General features: G+C 39.3%; 2 protein-coding genes across 2 annotated transcripts in view; one reads left to right on the top strand and one right to left on the bottom strand.

Annotated features, from left to right (window-relative positions):
• Positions 1-423: 423 nt before the first annotated feature.
• On the bottom strand, positions 424-2,553 carry myct1b (myc target 1b). Its single transcript, XM_028566624.1, has 2 exons — positions 2,443-2,553; positions 424-1,466 (listed from the first exon to the last, which is right to left on the bottom strand). The coding sequence occupies exons 1-2, from the start codon at positions 2,495-2,497 to the stop codon at positions 976-978; spliced, it is 546 nt and encodes a 181-aa protein (XP_028422425.1). The 5' UTR covers positions 2,498-2,553; the 3' UTR covers positions 424-975.
• A 4,244-nt stretch (positions 2,554-6,797) lies between these two features.
• syne1b (spectrin repeat containing, nuclear envelope 1b) overlaps positions 6,798-22,048 on the top strand; it is an 80,846-nt gene continuing 65,595 nt past the window's right edge. The window contains exons 1-10 of the mRNA XM_028565788.1: positions 6,798-6,919; positions 14,366-14,427; positions 17,021-17,116; positions 18,176-18,259; positions 19,177-19,269; positions 19,584-19,762; positions 19,932-20,128; positions 20,812-20,921; positions 21,328-21,378; positions 21,840-21,947. Of these exons, the coding sequence (XP_028421589.1) occupies positions 6,853-6,919; positions 14,366-14,427; positions 17,021-17,116; positions 18,176-18,259; positions 19,177-19,269; positions 19,584-19,762; positions 19,932-20,128; positions 20,812-20,921; positions 21,328-21,378; positions 21,840-21,947 (1,047 nt within the window). The 5' untranslated portion in view covers positions 6,798-6,852. The remainder of the gene's footprint in view (positions 6,920-14,365; positions 14,428-17,020; positions 17,117-18,175; positions 18,260-19,176; positions 19,270-19,583; positions 19,763-19,931; positions 20,129-20,811; positions 20,922-21,327; positions 21,379-21,839; positions 21,948-22,048) is intronic.

Consider the following 22,048-nt stretch of genomic DNA (forward strand, 5'->3'; position numbering starts at 1 on the left):
TACGCCTGTTAAGAATCACTGAAGGTAAGTACATGTACAGTTTTGTTTTTAAAATTCGAATACATTTTTATATGGAGCCTGGTCCACAGGCTACTATAATCAATACTACATTTATTAAACCACCTTAAAAGGGGGTTTCTTTCATAATGGCAACCTCACAAGGCGCACCCCATCTTTGTAAGTGGCATTCTTCACACAAGACCTTGATGTGATGAATGTGCAAGTAACTTCCTACCTACCTACCTAAAATGTCCTACCTTCCTGCCACAGTGTTAAGTAATATTAATTAAATGGCTGATAACGTTCCTCCAGTTATGTAAGTAGCCTATTATAACACGCATTTTAAATAAACAAACTGATTTATATTGTTTCATTTATGCACAATTTTTTTTTTTAAATCACTGAAAAATCACTGAAATCAAATCATCATTTAATCTTTATTGTGATATTAGATAATATAACTATCTATAGCACACAGTGTTTCCCTCATCTTTGTGTGTGTGTGTGTGTGTGTGTGTAAGTAAAATTTACCCTCAGACTCTCTTCACATGGGTCATGAGATGTTCTACTCAACTATATTAGAACTGCAATGATTAGTCATATAAATGATTAATCATTTGAGTCATTTTCCAGCAAAACAACTGCTTGTTACATCTTCTCCAGTGTTAGGAGTGGCTGCTTGTCTCTCTTTTTATATCATTGTTAAGTTAAATATTTTAGAGAAATCAACTAACCGATTAATCAAGAAATTATCATGCAAATAAAATGATTATGAAAATGATCATTAGTTGCACCCCTAATCTATATATCTCATGATATAATACTGGGCTGAGACTTGATGTTTGTGGCTCTTATTAAGTTAAGGACACACTGCTTTACACTGAAAAGTGTCAGAAATGATAAGGGGCAGAGCACAGTCAGAAAGTCCTGTGTAATCCCAGAATGCTCTCCTTTTTCAGTTTATCTTGGACAGATTCAAGTGCAAGTCTCCTCAAAGGCATGGATGACACTGTCGTATGCAGGAGGGGGAGTCTGTGATGGTAGGAAGCCTTTAAGTCCATTGTTGCCCAACCAGAAGGAATGTCTCTTGTTTGGCACGAGGGATGCTGAATCCGACGAGTTTGATGCTGCTGTGTCCTCAGGCATGAGAGTGTCCTCTCCCATCTCCAGACCAGCCCTGCTTCTCTTGGGCACTGGGCGGAAGGTTGACGTCTCTACGCCGGGCTTACTCCCCAGAGGGCCCACTGGCTCCAGAGAGGGCTGTCTGTATACGCTCAGAAAAGTGCTTCTGTAAAGGCCCAGCTGGTTGCTCATGGGTGTATGTGAAGTGCCGGATCTCTTTTTGGAGCGCCTGGTGATCTTGGCGGTGGCCTGGCGCCTGGATGCCCAGGTCAACAGAACGTACACCAGAGCACCCAGCAGCAGGCCCACCAGCACAGATAAACAGAAGGCTAACATCATATCGCCTGGAAAGGAAAATAAATCAATGCAGAGTGTCAGAAAAAGGGGAAATACTGGAGGAAATGTTTAGTTGACTGTGAGGCAGGATGCCCTGTGTTGTTCTAAAAATTGGGAAGATCATTTTCCCAGATGGCTGTTTCATTTGCATTTCAAGTTAAAAATAAAATCTTTTTAGCATAGACAAGGAGCAGTTGCATCAGCTGAATAAAGTACATCTCATATGTGCCAGATTTGTTTCAGGAAATGTTCTTTCTTATTGATTTGCTATTGTTGGATTGCTATTACTGGGCACAACTGTTATATAAAATCTTACATCATACCTGCGTGTGGGTTCACTGTCTATGTAGTATCATTGTGTTAAAGCACAAACTGAAAAAATAACTCCACTTTTTATCATTTGACTGTCACGTTATCCCTGAAATAATTGTTATACAATACTGCAAACTTTTCCTGACTTCTCACAAAAAGTTGTTTGAGGCAAGTTTGTATGCACCTTTCTACAAAGAGGCAATTCAAAGTGCTTATGTAAGACATGAACAGGCATTAACATAAGACATAAAATATATAAATAGGACTGTAATGGTACTAAATTAAATACTGTAGAAGATTAAAAATCAGCTAAATGGAATAAAAGGGAAAAAATTAAAAGGAAGTAAAGGTTACAGTGTAAAGACATAATTATAAATAGCCCCAAATTTAACTTAATAAAAGGCAGTGGCAAGGTTTTAAGCTTTGATTTAAAAAAAACTGATTTGTTTTCTGGAAAGCTGTTACAAATATGTGGTGCATAGGCTACTAACGGTTTTGACTCTGTGTTTATAGTCCAGAAAGCCCGTTTGGGAGATGACGCTGATTTTTATGTAAAAGTATAACTTATTCTTAGAACTATCACATCTGCATTTTACAATACAACACACTACTCTTGCATAGCAGCTTTGGAAAAAAAGTCCCTTGATCTTAACAAGAAACAAATACACTCACCAAGATTAAATGACTTTAGTATCTCCAGAAGTGGATGTGTTTCATTATGTGCCATAATGCCACCATAAGCTGGTGTTAGATTCCACACTGACTCCGAGCAGACTGACCAACACCAAGCTTTTTCCAAGACAGGCTTTTAGCTTTTACCCCTCTGTGTTTCGTCTGGCGGAAACTTTGCTGTCATGCTTCCTTCCCTTTCTGGCTTTAAAATTAGCAAGTGCATTGCTTATCTGTGTGGGACATAACACTGGGAAACAGGGTTGTTTCCTTTTGCATCATTTCCTCGGGGTCAACACTTTTCAACAATGGCTTTAGTGTCCTAAGACACGTTTCTTGTGTTGTCATTTTTGCTATAAACAAGTTCTGGATAGGACTGTTATTAAATAAAAAATAATTCCGAACGATTAAAAAATACAACCTTAGTTCTGTTGTAAAAAGTCTTGTTTCCAAGTGTTTTGACAGGGTTCTGGATAAGCTAAACCATGAAAATCTAACCATCCACTAGAGTCTGCAGGCTATCAAGCTCTCAGTCTCCATGGGGATTTCCTTCTATTGTTGCACTCTTCCCACCTCACTCTGCCATCAGAGTCTTCATGTTAACATTACCACAAACCAGCCTTCTGCAGCTCAACAGCTAATACAATAATCAGGGACAACTATTCCTTTTCTATACATTGACAGATGTATATATTTTTTCAAGCACTTTTAAGCACTTTTCTAGGATTGAACTTTCTACAAATTCCTCAAAGAATTTTATTAAGGAAGAGGCTGAGAAGGTTTTATATGAGGGAAGTTCTCAGGAAATTTACATTCATATCACAAAGAAGTCCAGCAGGTGGTGCTGAAGTACTTACAATGATGATTTGTTTGGAAAATTACAGCTTTGTGTACTTAACAGTCACTACGATATGAATGATAAAGAATGGAGGTTCCGCAGAAACATCATAAAAGAAACACGCTGCAAGTTTATATGGGTTGCATCGGAGTTTTTGAACGGGTTACTGTTTTATAACTTAATTCGAAGTGTAAAATTTTAAACAGTGTCACAATTTGCTTCTCTGTCCCTCCCTCCAGCCACATTTTCCCTTCTCTAAACTTTCCTACCTGCCCAAATGTCCTTTGACTTGTCTACCTGCATCACTCATATCTAACTCAGACACTCCCTCTTGCCCTGCAATAACCCTTTCCCCTTCGCCAACCTCCTCACCTCTTCCCACTCTCCCTTATCAGCCAGTTACCTGCTTCCCATTTCCCCTAATCAGCCCATGTATATATATACCAGTTAATTAGCACTTGGACTCTGTCAGTTAATCAGAATTGCCATGTTGCATTTCATGCCTTTGTTTTCTGGTTAACTGTGTGCCTGTCTACCACTACCAGTCTGTAAGCTGATTTCTTCAATAAATCACTGAAAATCTTAATTTTTGCATGGGGCTCTCTGCATATGGGTTCCTGCCTTGCACACACCAGTGTGACAAACTGAAAGTCTTGTTTGAAATAAGTAGGCATGTCAAGGAAGTTTTCAGTAGTCCTTCTTAGTTTTATAAAACTTTAAATTTATTTAGTACTGTGTCCTTTATGTGTGTGTGTGTGTGTGTGTGTGTGTGTGTGTGTGTGTGTGTGTGTGTGTGTGTGTGTGTGTGTGTGTGTGTGTGTGTGTTCAAAATGAATTACACAATATTGACTATGAGGTGAGAGCCACCAGCTGGTTGAGTACAAACCTACTAGTCATCTCTGCAGTCACCTGCCAACTTCAGGTCTGGAATGAATTCATGCTTCTACTGGTTGCCTTGAATTCCTCCTTTTCCTCAAATATTACACATTTTTATGTTGCTTATATTAAAATCTTCCATTCAGAGTTCTATGGCAGTTGGAGGGCAGATTTTGTTTTGCTTTGTATCTTATAATTTCATTATTTTCTAAACACAGATGATCAGGGCCATGCAATGATCAAAAGTATAAAAATGAAATAAGAACTAGGCCTATGCAATAAATATCACAAGTTTTACACCTTTTTCTCCGAATCTTCATACTCAGAATTTTAAAATCTTGAATAACATCAAATCTATTTTCTTTTCTTTTTTTGGTAAATGATTGTCTTTTGCAATATGGCTCACTAGAAAGTGAGAAACCCCTGACCTTTTTCCAAAACCTATACTAACATTTGACTGCAGACTTGCTGGCTTATCAGAAAGTCATAAAGATGTGACCCTTTATTAATTACTTAACGAATTGAGCGTGGTGCAGATGGTCTGCAGCCCCTATCACCCGCTATCCCTTTACATTGAAGGGGCCTCCTGATTAATTAAAGAGCAGGATAAAAAGACAAGTGTCATGCTGCAGGAGGATTTCCCACAACCTGACAACCCAAAAAACTGTTATAATACTTGTTAAAACAAAAACAAAAACAAAAAAAATGGAACCCTTTTTATGTGACCCCAATTATCTTCTGGTAACATCTACAGCATCCTTTAATAATTTAATTCATATCACACTGTCTGTGAAGGTCACTATAAGCTCACTGTGAAGTGCCATAAACAAACATTGGGAGAGGGAGAGGGGGATACCCGGAATTCCTCTTCCACCCAAAGAATGACCCCTTTTGTCCATAAAAAATTAGGAGGACCGGAACTAGGCCACACATTCCCGACCCCTCCTCCTCTGGTCTGTGCAGTTTTCTGCCAGCAGCGTGCCGCTCTTTATTCGTGTGGTTACAAACTTCACTTCACGCCACCATGTTTCATTTTCAGCGTTACCATTGGCAACAAGGCAACACACACACACAGGCACGCGCACTTCCTCTGTGAAGTTATCATGCTGTGCAGTCCTGAAGCGGTAAGATGACACATGGCAGATGCAATTGAATTGATGTTAGCCTGGTGGTTGTTAGGGTCCTGTTTACCGAAATGTTAGCAACTATTTCACTTGTTAGTTTCAGTTAGTTCATCTTTGGGTTTGTGGTGTTTTAGTATATTCCTGTCGTGTTAAAACTGGAGCTAATGACGTACACCATTCAAATAGCTACAGTAAGTTATACCTATATCCTACTTTGTTTCATAAGTTCGAATTAAGTGTTAAATAACTGTCATATAATGTAATAGTGTAATGTAATGAAACTGTTGGAGGCAAACGTTTGTGCTTGCTAGCCTACTAACAGTTAGTTACTAAGTTAGTTAGTAACATTTTCTCACTCGACACTTTAACTTCCTTTTTTCGTTGTCCTTAAAGTGCATGGTGGGTTTATTAGTTCCGAAATATTAACTCTTTATTTTAACATTTCTATACACAGTGCACACTAGTCACTAACCATTTAACTTGTATAGGCCTAATAGCCTATGTTGTTCAATTACTTGCCTGTTAATGATAACTTTGTACTTTTGTATTGCTTATCTTTGTTATCTTTGTGTAGATCTCTCTATATTCATATTCTTTACTTCCTGGAAAATTCTTACTGGCACTTCTTGAGCGCTAATGACAGCCAATTCAGTCAAATGTCTTGCATCATGTGTCAGCATACTTGCATTTTAGCATCAATAAAGTTTATTATTAGTCTCACTTTTCATGTAAGCAATACACTGATTGACAGGTAATAATACCTTAAACATAGTGTCATTTGCCTGTTCTTCAGCACTTGTATCCTTTGAAAGCATAATAGGATCAGACATTTGGATAATTTGACAGGCCTTTTTCACAATGGACATTTTGTCATAAAAGGAAAACCACAAGTGTTACTATTAGCATCTGTTTTAAGCCATGACAGTGTGACTTTGAGCCAGCATGCACAATACCAGGACCCTGAACCTGAAGAAGTTTTAGCCATCATTGTGTACTGTATATTTTGTCACAGGTGGCACATTGATTAGTTATTGTGATATCGTGTGACAAAACAACAAAAAGACATACTTACTTATAAAAGCATGGTAGTGGTAATCTTTCAATGATTTAGGTAAACTGTGAGACACTTATTACTTCTGTGGTACAAAGTAACTAAAAGTGGTTTACCTAGGGTGGTCTTAAGGCATTCAACATGAATATGTGCTTAAAAGAAAGTTAAACAGTTTATTTGTTCCCAAAAGGAGGCCTATAAACCTTTGATAAGTATAGAAACAGTAAGCAGTGTAGTAAAATAATTGCTTGACATTAGGTGTGGCCTCAGTTGAAACCCTCTGACTTATCTTTTGCAGCCACTGAATGGAAGAAGTGCTTCTATTGGACAGTAAACCTACTTGTCCCTGAATGAAACCTGAGATTCAATTGGACCTGGTCCTGCAGTGAAATTAGAAAGAGAGAGAGAGAGAGAAGGAGAGCGAGGGAGGGGCAGAGGGGATGTCCCACTCAGGACGGTTGTGAAGGATCTTCTGCCGTCAGCATCAGTGACCCACCTTGTCATTACAGCTGCGGCGAGACGACATGGCCTCTCCAAGGCACTTCGGTCGACCGTCTGTGGACATCGCAAATGTGATGCAAAAACTGCAGGGTAAGTGTCATTCTTTTGCTCAGCTGGCTTATGGACAAAACACTCTCCTCCTGCACTGCTGCACAGTAATATTGTGCTGATTCAATGCCTGGGCTGCGTGCCCTTCTGAAGTTTTCCAGCTTCTGTAAGGCAGGATGTTCACACATACACACACACACACACACACACACACACATGCATGCCTCCACACCCACACCAGACACTCATTTACTTATATAGGAGCATTTAGGCATACAGTTAGAAGCGTATTGTTAAAATTAAACTATTTTACCTTATTGCTTACTAAGATTATGATTTCCCGTGTACCTAATTTTTCTTGTCTCTCTGAATTCTTTCTGGCTGGTAAAGACATAAACAGTAATGGAATGTGCAAACATTGCAATATATAGTATAATTTTGAATACTTAAAAAGTGATAAGTTACAGTCCTACATTGTGTAACTGTTCTCGAGCACTTCTAGCCTTTGAAAGCATAATAGAATCACACATTTGGGTAAGTTGATTTAAAGTGCACATGGTCTTTTTTTGTCACCAGTTTTATGTTTTCCAATAGCACATAATCTTATTTGGAATAATAAGAAAATTCATTCTTGTGATATCTTGTGACCAAACTACAAAAAGACACACTACATTGTTGGACGGCCTAGATCGGGTAATTAAGAACTTATTTAAAGAAAACATGATTTGTTTTATTCTGTTAATATTGTGAAACTCCTGATCTTGACGCAGCTTTTGATCAGTTTGTCTTCACATCTTTAAATCAGATTTTCTGTAGAGATTAGTACACCAAATTTATTGCAAAGAGGCATGCATTTTAACATTGTGTCATTATTCAAGCATCAGCGTGATCTTGTTGCTAGTAAAAAGAACTTAATGCTTTTTGGACATATTATTTTTTTAAAGAATAAGTTAATATTTAGTTTGATCCCTTCTGAGAAAGTTTTTATTCAAGTCTTAGGTTAAAAGGTAGCTCCTTCATTTAATTCTTTGAGGCAGGCCAGAGATAATCAGAAACATTTAATCTGGTTTAAGTTTTGACACGGGATACTGAGTCACAACAACTGGGGTTTCATGAATGCACAGACAATGAACTGAAGAAGACTATAACCTGATACCCTTTCTGCCCTTGGTAAGAGAATAGATCGATAGTGGGAGTCTCTTTTTTTGTCGGTGCCCCCCTTTATTACATAGCATCAGGCCACTGCCATCACTAAACAAGTCTGGTTGATGCTGGCATTCGTGTCCGCTCAGTGTAGATGTATTTCTGGAAGTACAGTTTACCAACACATTTTACACATTATAGCTTGTTACCATAGCGACTGTTATGAAACATTTGTCTGTGGTTGTCCAATGCTGCCCAGTTCCTGCTGTAGAGAGACTTGGTTTCCTGTGCATTGCACAGCTATTTACATACACTTGGTATCAATCGATATTCTAAGCACAATGAGGGTGAAATGTGTCATGACAAAGAGCACCTGCCATTTTAGTGTTATTCATTTGTTTCACAAATTTTGAGGCCCTTGTACTGACTCAGACATGCCTTGGAAAGAAGGGCTAAATAACTTATAAAGCATTTTTAAGTCTCTCTAAGTAGATCTTTTCTCTTGTTAATGCTGTATGTGTAAGTGATAGACACCAACTACACCTCTTCTTAGCTGCTGCTGAAAAAAAGAACAGATTTAAAAATGATTTTAAATAAATAAATAGAAACACAAAGAGATGCAATAGCTAAATTTATCTCTTTGACCTATCAAAATCAGAAAAATCAAGTAGCTTTTCTACTGAATGGGGGAAATTCACCTGAACAGTGCACAAATGGCATAATCTGCAATGTAAAGTGCAAGCCACTGCTGTGTGTGTCATGACAGGAAGTGGAATTTGGTGTCAGGTCACATCTGGAAGACATTATTGTGCCAGTGGTTTAAGGTGCTCTGTAGATGGCAGGCGGCAAGGTAGTCCGGGCTTTTCTGCTGTTAATAAAACGCAGCTTCCTGTCATTAAAGGCATCCTGCAGAGAGGGTTACTGCAGACTCACTTTGACTCAAGCAACAGTCCATCTGGGTGGATCAATTATTGACACCAGCTAATCTGAAGTCTTGTGGATGCATCTTGCTAGTGTTGATTGTATTAGTCTACCTTATTTATTAAAACAGATTTGTGAAGAAACCTCCTAAACGTATGAACAACCAATCAACCAAAGCAAAAATACTTGTTGCTTTGCCATCATGCCATCGTAATATTCGTCTGTTTGATTTCAGCGCCATTATAAGACCACAGTGTAGCAACACCTTGTGGCCTTAAATGCCCTAAGGGTACAATTGATGTCTAGTAGTTGCCTGGTGGAGTGTGCGTGACAAGCAGGTTGCTCACATTATGCCAGGGTTTCTGTGGGTTTCACTCTAGTTGAGAGACTGTGTGTCAAACAGGAAATGAAGAAACACAGCTGGTGTAGGGTTTGCGGTGACATCTCATACATGTAGTGTGGTGAATCACCTCCCTGATCACATACTGACAGATAAAAGCCTATTAATGTAGAATATCTCTTTAAAGGTTACATTTTTAATAGTTTCTCTCATTTCCATTAAAGGTGCCGTAGGTAGGATTGTGAAGATCCAGGACTTAGCCAAAGAATTTGAACATCGACAACTTCTCAGTCCCTCCCCCCTTTCTGCTAAAGCCCAAAACGGTCTCCTTAGTCCTACTGCACCTTTAAATATGAAATATTAAGTAGTTTTTAGCCTCTTTGCTTCCTGCGATAAATAATCAAGTGACACAACATGAAAGGGAAAAACAGGGGGCTGCAACAAACAATTATATTTGCAATTAATGGATAATTTAGTTTAAGCTAGAGAATGTCAAAAAATAGCGATAAAATGCCCATCACATCTCTTTCGGATCCAAGGTGACATCTTCAAATGTTTTGTTTAGCCTGAGCAACAGGCCCGTTAATTTTCTGTCTGTCAACCAAAATGCCTCCTTACTCTGCACATGCAGCCAGGAACACAAGATTACATGTGTTGTAAAAGGTCACAAGCTAAAACATAGTGGTAGAGCACACCCATTGTTAGAAATCTGTGTTCACTAAGGGGGTGGAGTAGTTACATCATGGTTGGAGTAAAAGCAAGTAAAAGAAAGACAAGCATGAATGGTGTCAGCTGTAAAAGATGCTTCTACTCTACAGTGTCAGCAGCAGCTGCCAGGGACAGACAGCCATCACACTGATATGATCTCATGAACAGAGAGCCTAATTCCCTCTCAACACTTAGCCAAGCTGCCTCAGACTGTTTTGAATACTAATAATAAGGATAGTGGTTTGCAACATTTATTTTAGTTTTTGATTATTGGATTACAGTATTGTCATGTTGTTTTGAAGACCAGGAAACCTTTCAAAAGTAAATGCTGTGTCAAGCAACACCGAATAGACAGCTACAGAATCATTTTTTTTATGATTGTTGTTGGCCTGTCAGAGCTAAAGTAATGCTGCTTTCAACTAAATGGAACAACAACAGGGTGAGTGGGCTTTTACAGTGCTCCCAGGTGACCACCACAGGCCAATGAAGCCAAGCACATATAGTACAGTATTGCCAAAGCTATCATCTGTTCTAAGATCACCTTAAGTACTCCATTACTCATGTGGATTGCAGATGCTTTAGTGGTTTGATGCTCTGCGTGGTGTTTGTTGCTGGAGCTATCCACCTTTAATTGCCACTTAGCTACTAGTACTACATCAGGCCTAATTAAATCAGTTGACTAAGACATTATGACCCAATGATGGGGAGCTGTTTTACCAATGGATTTCATGCTTGTCAGAGTTAGTATATCCAGATCTAACCTACATACGGACACCTTATTACACAAACTGACTAAGTTCTCTGAGACTCTGGACAGCTCCTTAATAGCTGGATGGATTTGAGACTAAGCAGCTGGAATATCAGGACAACTTCAAGTTATCATTTACAAGTTTGTTTTTTATTTCATGTGTTATTTTTCTTCCTTTTTAATTTATTTTTCTTAAAGTGTTTTTAGGGCTGGGATTTGAACCTAAATGCTTTAGTCTTTTGTAATCTTGTTTACTTATTTTTGAATCAGATAGATCCCAGCCAAAAAATGTCCAGGTCCAACTCTTGTTTCTGACGCTTTTACCACTTCTTGTGGTCACTTTCAAGTGGATGGAATTGCTCATCTTTGAAAAAATGAAAGTTGAACCTTGTGTTGTGAATTTGTCAAAAAAACCTTTTACAAGGTTTAAGAATAAACCTTCAAGCTCAAGATTGTACCAATTATTGACTTTTTTATTTAGGCAGGGTACAGCTGCTTGTGTTTAGACAACATTCAACATTTGGGATAGTTTTGGCACTAGTAATGAAATATTTTAAATGATATCTAGCCCTAGTTGCCTCTGGTGGAAACAAAAACATATGACTTCCTTTGCAGCAGGATTTTCCTGGGTTGGACCTATGTGGCATGAGGCATTTAGAATAGCAAAGTAAAAGCTTTAGGTAAAAGGTTATAGGTTAACTCACTATTCTGAACAGAGAAGCAAAACAAAACAATAACCTTTTACCATCCACTGTTCTGCTTTTGGGACATCAGCACTCTTTTTAGGACTATTTTAAAGTGAACATGAACGTGTTATAAAAGCATCAGTAGAGTAGACTTGACGTAGACGTTATTATTGGTCATTTTCAAAGAAAACACCCTGGCATGAAAATAATACAGGTACAATTCACTGCGGAGTATAAAATAAATATAAAATATATGTTGTTTCCAGGTGGTTGGGTGTTGAAGGGTTTAAAAATGCTCTAAAAATATGAAAATGGTTTTGATTACACTTAATCACAGGGTTAATCTTTTTTATTTTAACCTTTTTGGTGTAGGACTTAGCTGCTCTTAAATTACTGTGCATTAATTGCGGTGTCTCAACAAACTCATTGTTCTTATTGTACACAGCTGTCAACATCATTTAAATGGTGCTACTTTTAACCTTGTGCTGTTTTGACGTAAAAGGGAGAGAAAAAAAATCAGTTTTCACCCAAATAGCTTTTCTGGGACAGTTCCACCAGCAGTCTATAGAGCAGTAATAATAGAATCACAAGCTCAGGCCTATTTTTAGTATATCAGAGTAGCTTTTAGTTTGCCGGTGGTCATGAAAGAAAAAAGGGATTTTTCTGCAGGAGAAGATAAGCTATTAAGTACCATACTTATTCACTATTGTGTATTATATTCAAAAGAGTGGAGTAGCAGTGCAGTAGAAAAAGACTTGTGGTCAAAGCTGAAGTGGTTCTGCTGAGTCTTACAGGACATAAATGTTCATACTTTAGAGCTTTTACATGATACTGTGTGTGCACTGGGAATCCCGGGGTGGGTGTGTCTTGTTTGTCATCACAATAGCATTGACATGGAGAGAGAGAGAGAGAGAGAGAGAGAGAGAGAGAGAGAGAGAGAGAGAGAGAGAGAGAGAGCAGGTGGTGGATGTCATTCACCAACCTCAGCATTAATTATTAAGATTTGTTGCACCATGGTGAGCTTTGTGCAGCAGTCTTTTAATTTTGTTCTGGTCTATTTAATCAATAGGCCTACAGGGACTTCATCTGATTTTACAGACAAAATAAGAAAACACATTTGAGCAAATTTGAAAGGTACATTTTTACATTTATTTCATAATTTCCTTGGACATTGAAATGCTTTTTAACTGTGTCAATCTCATAGAAGATTTGACAAATCTTATAGGCAAACACAGGCCCATACACACACATACAGACACGCATAAATCAGGATAATGACATCACCGACTCCCACATGCTGATTGGTGGAGCCATGCTTCTAACTGATCTCTCTCCAGCCTCAGACGCTATGATGATACAGCGAGGCAGTGCTGCGGGGGCTGTGCACATCCACACAGGCATGGCTCCTCTGGATGGGAAAAGCACAGGAAGATGGCAGGATGTGATTGTAAATGACCCAATCCATTAGAGTTTTCTTCTCTATCTGTGCATGTGTGTCTGTGTGTGTGTGTGTGTGTGTGTCTGTGTGTGTGTCTGTGTGGGAGAGTGTCAAGAAGGAGGGGACGTTTTCATCACAGCCTACAGCAGCTCTTTTGCTTTCACCAGGGAAACCAGGCAGCCAGATCTGTTTTGCTTCCTGCTGGAAAGAAAAGGGAAAGGACAGGACAGTGTGTTTTGTGCCAGTTTCTCCACAGTGGATCTTATTTTCACACATACGTATATGTACGCTGGAACTCATGAAAGGCAAAAGGAGAGACTTGGAGAGTGGGGTGTAGAATGGCTCACTATAAGGATGTATCTGTCAGAAAGACTTCTTTAAATCTGGTGACCGGATTTTTTCAGTATCTACGTGGTAAGTAGGGCAACAGCACCCTTCACCTCTCATCTGTGTGCACATACGCAGCTAATCTGGGATATAACTGGAAAAATAACAGATGCTAATGGTTTGTAGGTGAATCTATGCTACATGAACTAGTTACAGTGTCATGCTGCACAAACACAGCTGTATGTGTGTGCTATGCTTCAGTGGGCATCCCCCGTGCATCAGTGATGAAGCATTAGCCTGTGGGTTAACTCAATGCCTTTGCTCCCTGTATAGTGTTCGCATTGCTTCCTTGAACACGTGACCACTGTCTATATCTCTAAGGGTGGATGTTTAAAAATGGCCACTCTGTGCAGTGTGCAGCACTAGCCTACTGGCATGCGTGACAGGGTGTTAGAAATCAGTCCTTGACGCAACAACAGCACCTCTATGGCAAATAAATCAGTTGTTTTGTTATACATGCTGCATAATGCATTAAGCATTGTGACTGAATATATTAATAGATCACAAAAGAGGCTGGGGGGTGACCAAAACAATCACAGATTTTATTACTGAACACAAGGGGCTTGGGGGATGTGTTGGCAGAAATTTCCTCCCCACACATTCTCTAATCCCCTTGTATGACCTCTTTTTGAAAGCACTTCACAGGAGCATTTATTATACTAGCACCGGCAAGCTTGTGTTATTCACTTCAAATCTATTTGGTGCAGGGTGCTGTAATGCTACTCGACATCCCAGAAGCAGTGTAAAATGATGTACTATGAGGCTGGATAAAGTAGGATTCTGGCTGGGGGAGTCCTGCAAAGGCTATATCTGACAAAAGTTATACTGTAGTTAGGGGATTTATATTGAATGCATTTTATGATTCTGTGGTAGCTATAAACCCAACCATATCCATATCTAGAATCAATTAGCAGCCACTTCTTTGCAAGAACAAATCTGGAATCTCTGATCATAAAGTCCTACTGACTGAGTGTATTCTCCCCATTTGGTTGTGTATCCTCTACAGTACGAATATCCCCAACTCCTTTAGTCTGATGTATGGGGCTTAACAGTCAACCGTCAAGAGCATGTGGCGTCTATCGTGTATTGACATGCCCTCTGTGCCTTTCATTTTCAGACGAGCAGGAGGCAGTGCAGAAGAGAACCTTCACAAAATGGATCAACTCTCATTTAGCAAAGGTAAGTGTGAATTTCCATCCATGCTCGCCGCTGCTTACGCACTACGTGACTTTCATAAATCACTTGACGGGCTGGAGATTAAAGGATTTTATAAACTCAACATGAAAAAACAAATTGTCAAATATAGTTTGCAAGCTGTGCTATGACTATTTTAATGAGAGAGGCTTATGATGCGTTATTGCTTGTCATTATGATGTAGCTTTTCTTTGGCCTTTGGAATTTGAGGCTACTGCGGAGGGAACCGACTGCAAGATGTTCTTTGCCATGCAACGATTATGACACCTATTACCCTGCACAAGATAATTGAAATGAGGCAGTTAACTGTAAATAATGACACAGGTTATTTCTTAAGCATTTAAGCTCAAATCATGTTTATAGTGACAGTTTGCTAGATCTAATGGTGGGGAGGGAACACCCACTACAGTATAGCTATGATTCTTCTGTTTTCCTGAGAGGAGAACCATTGAAATGGTCATGCAGCGTGTTGCTTTGCTGGAAAGATGAAACTTACATACCTGAGCTCAGAGAGACATCTTCACAGTGCCGAACTGCAGTTCTGCTTTAAAGAAGCCCACAAGGGGCATTTATATTTGAGCTCAAAACTAGTGGAGTGTGTTTATGTGGACATATGGGAAGTATAATAGAATTATTTAGAAACTGGTGTGTGGGATATGTGTTTGTTGTGTATTAGGTGTTTGTGTGTGTCTGCTGTGTATGATTGTGTAGGTACATGTGTGGGTGTTTTGTTATTCGTGAGTGTGTGTATTTGTGGACACAATTGGCTGGGATAGTGATGCGGTGTACAGATGGAGAGCAAGAGGGTGAGGACAGTTCCCCGTAGTCAGTCGTCTGCCTCTAAGGTTCATGCATGTAAATTACAACAGTGAAACATGCTGATATGCTGTATTACATCACACTGTGACCCTAAAATAACAAACTGTGTTAGAGTATGCACACTAAAGTTTGGAATTCAGAATGAGTACTGAGTTATTTTTTTGTGTGAGTGTAATCACTGCAGACACAGCAAAGTGTTCAACTAGTCAGACACCGCTATCAGGGGTTTAAGTCTGAAACCCGGCAAAGAGATTTAGTTTAGAGGTTTTTTTTGTTGAGTCTGATCTTCCCACATTAGTTCAAAGCTTGGCTTCTAAAACTTTGAAAGAATCTCAGTTATGTGGTGGGCCAACGCAGAGACGCTTTGTTGGTCTATTCTTCATTATTCATGCACTGCGCTCAAGCTCACTCACTGTGCATACCAATAAGACTAATGTAGCATAAGCTACATCATAAAAAAAAACTCTCAAAAAGTCATATTTACACTGCGGACAGCTGCCATACAGGCTTATTTAACAGGAAAGTTTACAGTAAATATGACTTTTCTTGTCAGTACACGTAAGGTTTCTTGCAATAATTTTGTGTGTGAATAAATGATGAATATTGGTCTGAATGGAATCTCCTGTTTATGGGTGAAAGTTTGTATTATCTAAGTTTGAACTTCCTCCAGTTGTCACACTTTCCCTTCAGCCTTTGTTTCCATTTCCTCTGATATTGTATTAGGAAGCATCTTTCCAGTGATTTTCACAGTTTTTCCACTGTTAGGAGGTCTCATGTGACTCTGTTGCTCAGTAAATCATTTTCCAGGGTGGGGATGATTACCAAATGACAGAAGCTATTTTTGCGTGATTGTGCATATTAGCAGTTTAATTGGTTTTAATCTGATTGTTAGGAATAGAATAGTTAAATATTCTTATAGTAAAACAGTATATTTAATTGACTCTCTTAACACATAACTGCATAACTGTGTGTTCACTCCTACAGTACTAATGGACCTTTAGCTACAGGGTAATAGAACACTGCATGTTTTAGAACCAGTATTGGTCAGATATATCTCAAACAACTGATTATATTTGAATAGAAATGCGGCATGAACCATGACACATCTTCTACAGTACTTTGGTGAGTGTACATGTACAGAATAACAGGACAGACGCTTGCCTCTTCACACTGCTATGCCCCAAATAGGCAGCCAACTGCATCCTGTCATGGAATATGTTGAGTTGTGAAATGGCCTGTATATGGTGCCAAATAAAGAATACCTATGGTGAGCTGTCCTTTTAATTAAATCTTCACTCTGCTGAATAAATACACATCTGTTTAATTTACTTATACAGTAATGCTTGTGTGACACAGTAGGTTATAACATTGTCATTCATACAGCTCTGTAAATGTGTGAATATGATATCAGGAGACAGTCCAATTAGGGTTAAATGAGTACCATCGCCTCAGGACTGGGCACCAAGCCACTGCTAGAGGAGGAGGAGGAGAGGAAAAAGCACCATCTTTTCAGCTGCAGGGAGGCTCTGTGGTTGTTGCTAACAAGCCTGTTTCTCACCAACAGCATTTGGTTTCACTTCATCCCTGCTAATGGATTAGAATACCAATGTCTTTTCACACTATAGAATTAACAATGCAACATTACTGGTTCTATAAATGCATTGGTTTTCAAGAGTGATTCATTTCTAATTACAACAATTTTCATTTGTTGTCATCATTAGTTTTTGTGTTGTTAAAGCTGTGTTTCTTCCTCCTTTAGTATAAACCCCCCCTGGAGGTTAACGACCTTTTTGAGGACATCAAAGATGGGGTGAAGCTTCTGGCTCTGTTGGAGGTTCTGTCTGGCCAAAGACTAGTAAGAAGATCTGATGAATTGTTTTTGCACAGGAAGGATTTAAACATGAATTGCATAGACATGTTGGGCCTGACTCTTACCTTACAGATGCTTAAATTATTTTTGAGGATTTACACTCTTGATTTAAGTGTGGATTTGTGAGCCACCCTGTATGACATCCACTTGGATTTATGAATATGTAAATGAAGGCCTTTTTACCTACACAAGTCAACTTGTACATGGATGTGTTGATTCCCTACACCTCATGGTCCCATTTATTTCATGATTTAAAACAAAACACCGGCACGCAAGCACACACAAACACACACACACACACGCACGCACAGGGGCAATGACACTTTTCATTGGTTCTTTCCAAGCTGACCGCAAGACAGTGATTGGTGCAGCTACAGATAACAAATCTTTTTTAAGAGCCCATAAGTTATATATTGATGTCGGAGTGTAAAGACCATTTCAACCAACCCTACCAACCCTGCCACACACACACACACACACACACACACACACACACACACACACACACACACACACACACACACACACACACACACACACACACACACACACACACACATAAACACTGGCTCAGACTCTGATAAGGATTTAGTAATCAGACCTGTCTTGCAACAAGCTGCCATGTCATCTGTAAAGCTGTTACTTGGCAAATGATTCAGTTGCATGTCATGGTGAACACTGCCTAATGCTTTCAGGAGTGGACCCCTGCTGGTTTATATCAGCCAAATAATTCACATAGACAGATCTAATTGAAGCTAGTTCTAACTCGCACTAGATTATTGTTTTTCTCTTAAAGCAGCTTTGGCTCAGCAGTTAATTTATGTAAGAGAAGCCGTGCTAATACTCCCAGGCCACTTTCACTATCTCATTCTGCAACTCGTGGCAAACATGACTAACCAAAGTGAGTGGTTAAGTAGTAAAGTAGACACAATTAAACCATGTGCATTTCATTTCTTACCATGTTTCAAAGCAACAAATGGTTGAAGGAAGAAATGGCATTCTCGACTAGCTTGATTTTTCACTTTCTATCCTCTCTGTCTTAAGCCCCGTGAGCAAGGCCGCCAGCTGAAGAGGATCCACTGGGTCTCCAACATTGGCACAGCGCTCAAATTCCTCGAAGGCAGGAAGGTAAGCATTCAGTCATATCAGCAGTTTCACTTTTTGCATGAAAATGTTTTGAAGTCAATTTTTTCTAGAACTCCATATCATACTAGAGAAAAAACAGTGGCATGTCTTAAAGAAGTCCAGGGTATGATTAAGAACTCATGAGAAAAAGCTGTTGATTAGATACATGTTAGTGCACATAAGATCTGTAACATGCACTATGTTCAAAAAAGCAGCAGATGGAAATAGGAATTCTTGATTACATAACTCATCTCTAAATCCTTTGGCTCTATGAAGCCTGTGTCCCACTTTCATCCGTGTCCCCTGAGGATGGAGACTTACATTGTTGTGATCTCTCTCCCATCATGAATGCCTTCAGTCTGTGTATCGAGGATCTCCGGTCAGTCGCCATTAAACGCCCTGTGTGATCACATACTGTATGCATTCTTTTAATTTGATGCACGATGTGTACTAAGCAGCGCTTGGATACAATAAATTTTGTTATTAAGCTTTTCTATTGACGTGCATTTTGACTGGAACACTGGTTACTGATGTGTCTGTCTACAATTCGGAGCTGCTCAAATGTAGACATGGCAAATTGTGGCAGTGACCAATGCAAGTTTTTCAGTGCTGTGGTACCTCTGCTTTTCCTTTAATGCCTAGTTGAACACAACTGTCTTCTTCTTTCTGTTTTGCCTTCTGGTTCACTTCTCACTGTGGCTGTTTCTGCCTTCCTGGCTTGGCTATATTACAGTACTTACCTGCATCAAAGACCTGACTTTGATGACTTTGAGCAAAAACAACAAAAGCTTGCAATATTTATTTGGACAGTATGAACCTTCTCGGGGCTTCTGGGGGTGAAAATGCAAACAAGAAATCTCACTTCCAGCCTGTCTGCATTTGACTTATTTTCCAGACTAATCCTCTATTTTTTGTTTCAGATCAAACTTGTTAACATTCATGCCACTGACATCGCAGATGGACGACCATCAATTGTTCTTGGGTTGATATGGACCATTATCCTCTACTTTCAGGTAACGCTTCATCTGATCCCTAAATCCTGAGAGTTTAACTGTGCTCACTCCAAGGTGAGTTGATGCCCTAAAAATAAACCCTGCACTTCACAAACTCCTGGACCAAATATTTTTTGCCCAACATTTTGATCCAATGCTTATCTTTGTCTTGTCAAACCATTTCATAGCGTAATATATGCATAAAACAGCCATTACTGGATAGATTGCCACAAAATTATGATGTTGATTGCCAAGAAATACTGCCGTTTTCTTTTCGTGTTGCCATGGTCACAATGCAACCTCTTCTTTTCCCATTGGTCTTGTTCTTCATTTAGATTGAGGAGTTAACCAGCAACCTGCAAGCCCTCCAGGCCCTGTCCAACAGCAACTCTTCAGTGGAGAGTTTAGCCAGCTCTGAAGCAGGAAGCCCTCCCATGAAGCGAAAGGTGGCTAACAAATTTCAGGGCAATGCCAAGAAGGCCATGCTCAAATGGGTGCAGTGCACAGCAGCCAAGTAAGTCACCATCAAATGACCTTTTTTGCCATGTGTTACAATATGTATATAGAAGCATAGATATATTTTCTATATACTATATATACAGTATAAATAAGGTCTAGATAGGGTGTCTGTGCTCTTTCATAGGAATTTGCAAAACAACAATGCTCACGTATGTGTTTTTCAGGTATCATGGAATTGAGGTGAAGGACTTTGGTCCCAGCTGGCGTGATGGCATTGCGTTCCAGTCGGTGGTGCACGCCATCAGGCCAGACCTGGTGGACATGGAGGTGGTGCGGAGCAGGAGCAACAGGGAGAATTTGGAGGAAGCCTTTGCACTTGCAGAAAATGAGCTGGGTATTCCCCGCCTGCTGGATCCAGAAGGTGCCCTTGACCTTTCCAACTGCTTGCTTTAAATATTCCAGTGTAGTAGACTATTCAGACAAGGTAGCATTGGATATTGGTGTTAAATAGGCAAGTCTTTTGACACATAGACATAAAAGCAGCAAATATGCAGTATTCATTAAATTACTGAAATTATGTTACTCTGTCATTCAATTCCATGAGTGTTTTGCCAACATGTTTGCTGAAAACACCAGTGAAACCCTCCAGAGGATTAAAATGCTGTGTGTACTTGTGGCTCTGAGTTTTAGTCTGTGGAAGTGAAGCAGTCTGCAGTGGCTCTGCAGTCCTGTCTTCACTAGTAGAGTTGTGATGCTTTATTGCACAAAGAGCTGCACTGAAAAGTCTCTGCTTTTACGGGAGCTTAGCCCTGATTTCTAAAAACATCAGGTCAAGGATGAAGATGAAAGTAGACGTGTTTAATTAGCTGTCAGGCCTGTAGAGATATACCCTCTTGAGGATGCAAAATGTTTTGTAATTGTAATGTCATATTGACTTAATACCAAATGTAATGGCTATGCCATACCTGTCCTGTTTTTGTAGAGCTATGAGGTCATGTTTAAAGTGAAATACTGACACAATTTTTGAAGGCCTGAAAAATTTTAATTTTGCATCAGTATAAGGTTTCATCCAGTGCATCTTCTAATGTTTGTGTTGCTCTGTAGATGTGGATGTAGACAAGCCAGATGAGAAATCAATCATGACATATGTGGCTCAGTTCCTCAAGCACTACCCAAACCCGCACCACTCTGAGACTGATGGACAGCAGGACGAGGTACTTAAAATGTTTGATATACTGTACAGTACATACAAGGCAGTGATACATCAGGAATTATCAGGGAGAAAATATTGTTTTATATCTAAATACTCTAGAATAGTGTTTATATGTGTTATTGTTTCAATTATTAAGTTGTATATATTTTTTTCCATCCACATTTCCCAAAAATGAGTGCATCATCATTCAAAGAGAATGACCACATGCAGAGATCAACAGTATATGCTTGATGAAAATATGCTTTATCTGCTGCTGTGCTTGATTGTTGTAAACCTTTTTCATACTTGTCATTTTATCACATTAAGCTCTCATGAATGAAAAAAATGAACACAGACTTAATATAATCATCAACATTTTGTTTTCCATCTCCATCTACTTATTTATTTTTTATTTTTTGCACATTAAGCTGCATCTTGGCTCAATTCCAACTTTTGCACTGTCAGTGCCAGTACTTCAGGTGAGAGTTCAGGTCACAGTGCTGCATGCTCTCTGTTTGGAGTGTATTCCCACCTCGCCCTAATCTAATTTTTCCATCCACTCTGCTTCTCTTTTTCCTCCTTGCTGTTCTAATGCATTTTGTGGTGTGTTTGCATCTCTTTGTGTGCCTTGCTGCTTTCCTGGATAGTTTGGTCCCCAAGATATAGAGCAAATGCTTGAGGTATGTTTCACTAAGTTAACAGACTAAATCAGAGGTTTGAAGAAAATGCTACTGTTCATACCCCTTTCCTTCTACCATGACTTATAAAACTAATATTTGCTAAAACGTAGAGGGTGGAGAAATAGAGAGGATTTTCTGGAATGTCTGTTTGGTGTGAGTTTCTCTACATATTGGCATGCTCATCTAAAAAAATAATAATAAAGGATTAAAATCAGTCTGTTTCTGTGACTCTAAGCTGCATGTTCCCTGATTGTGAACAGAGAGAGGAGCGAAAGATGCTGAGAGAGCTGAAGGTGTTTTTAGATCAGCTGGAGAGAGATGTGCTGCGGGCCCAGGGAGCAGAGGGAAATCTCACTGACAAATATCAGGTTAATCAAGGCTGGAAAGACAAAATGCATTGTTACATAGCATTCTGTTTTGACAAAGACATTTATCAACTCTCACCACATGTTTCTCATTTTATCCTTTT

Source organism: Perca flavescens, chromosome 20 (assembly GCF_004354835.1).
Source record: "Perca flavescens isolate YP-PL-M2 chromosome 20, PFLA_1.0, whole genome shotgun sequence".
Classification (NCBI taxonomy): Eukaryota; Metazoa; Chordata; class Actinopteri; order Perciformes; family Percidae; genus Perca; species Perca flavescens.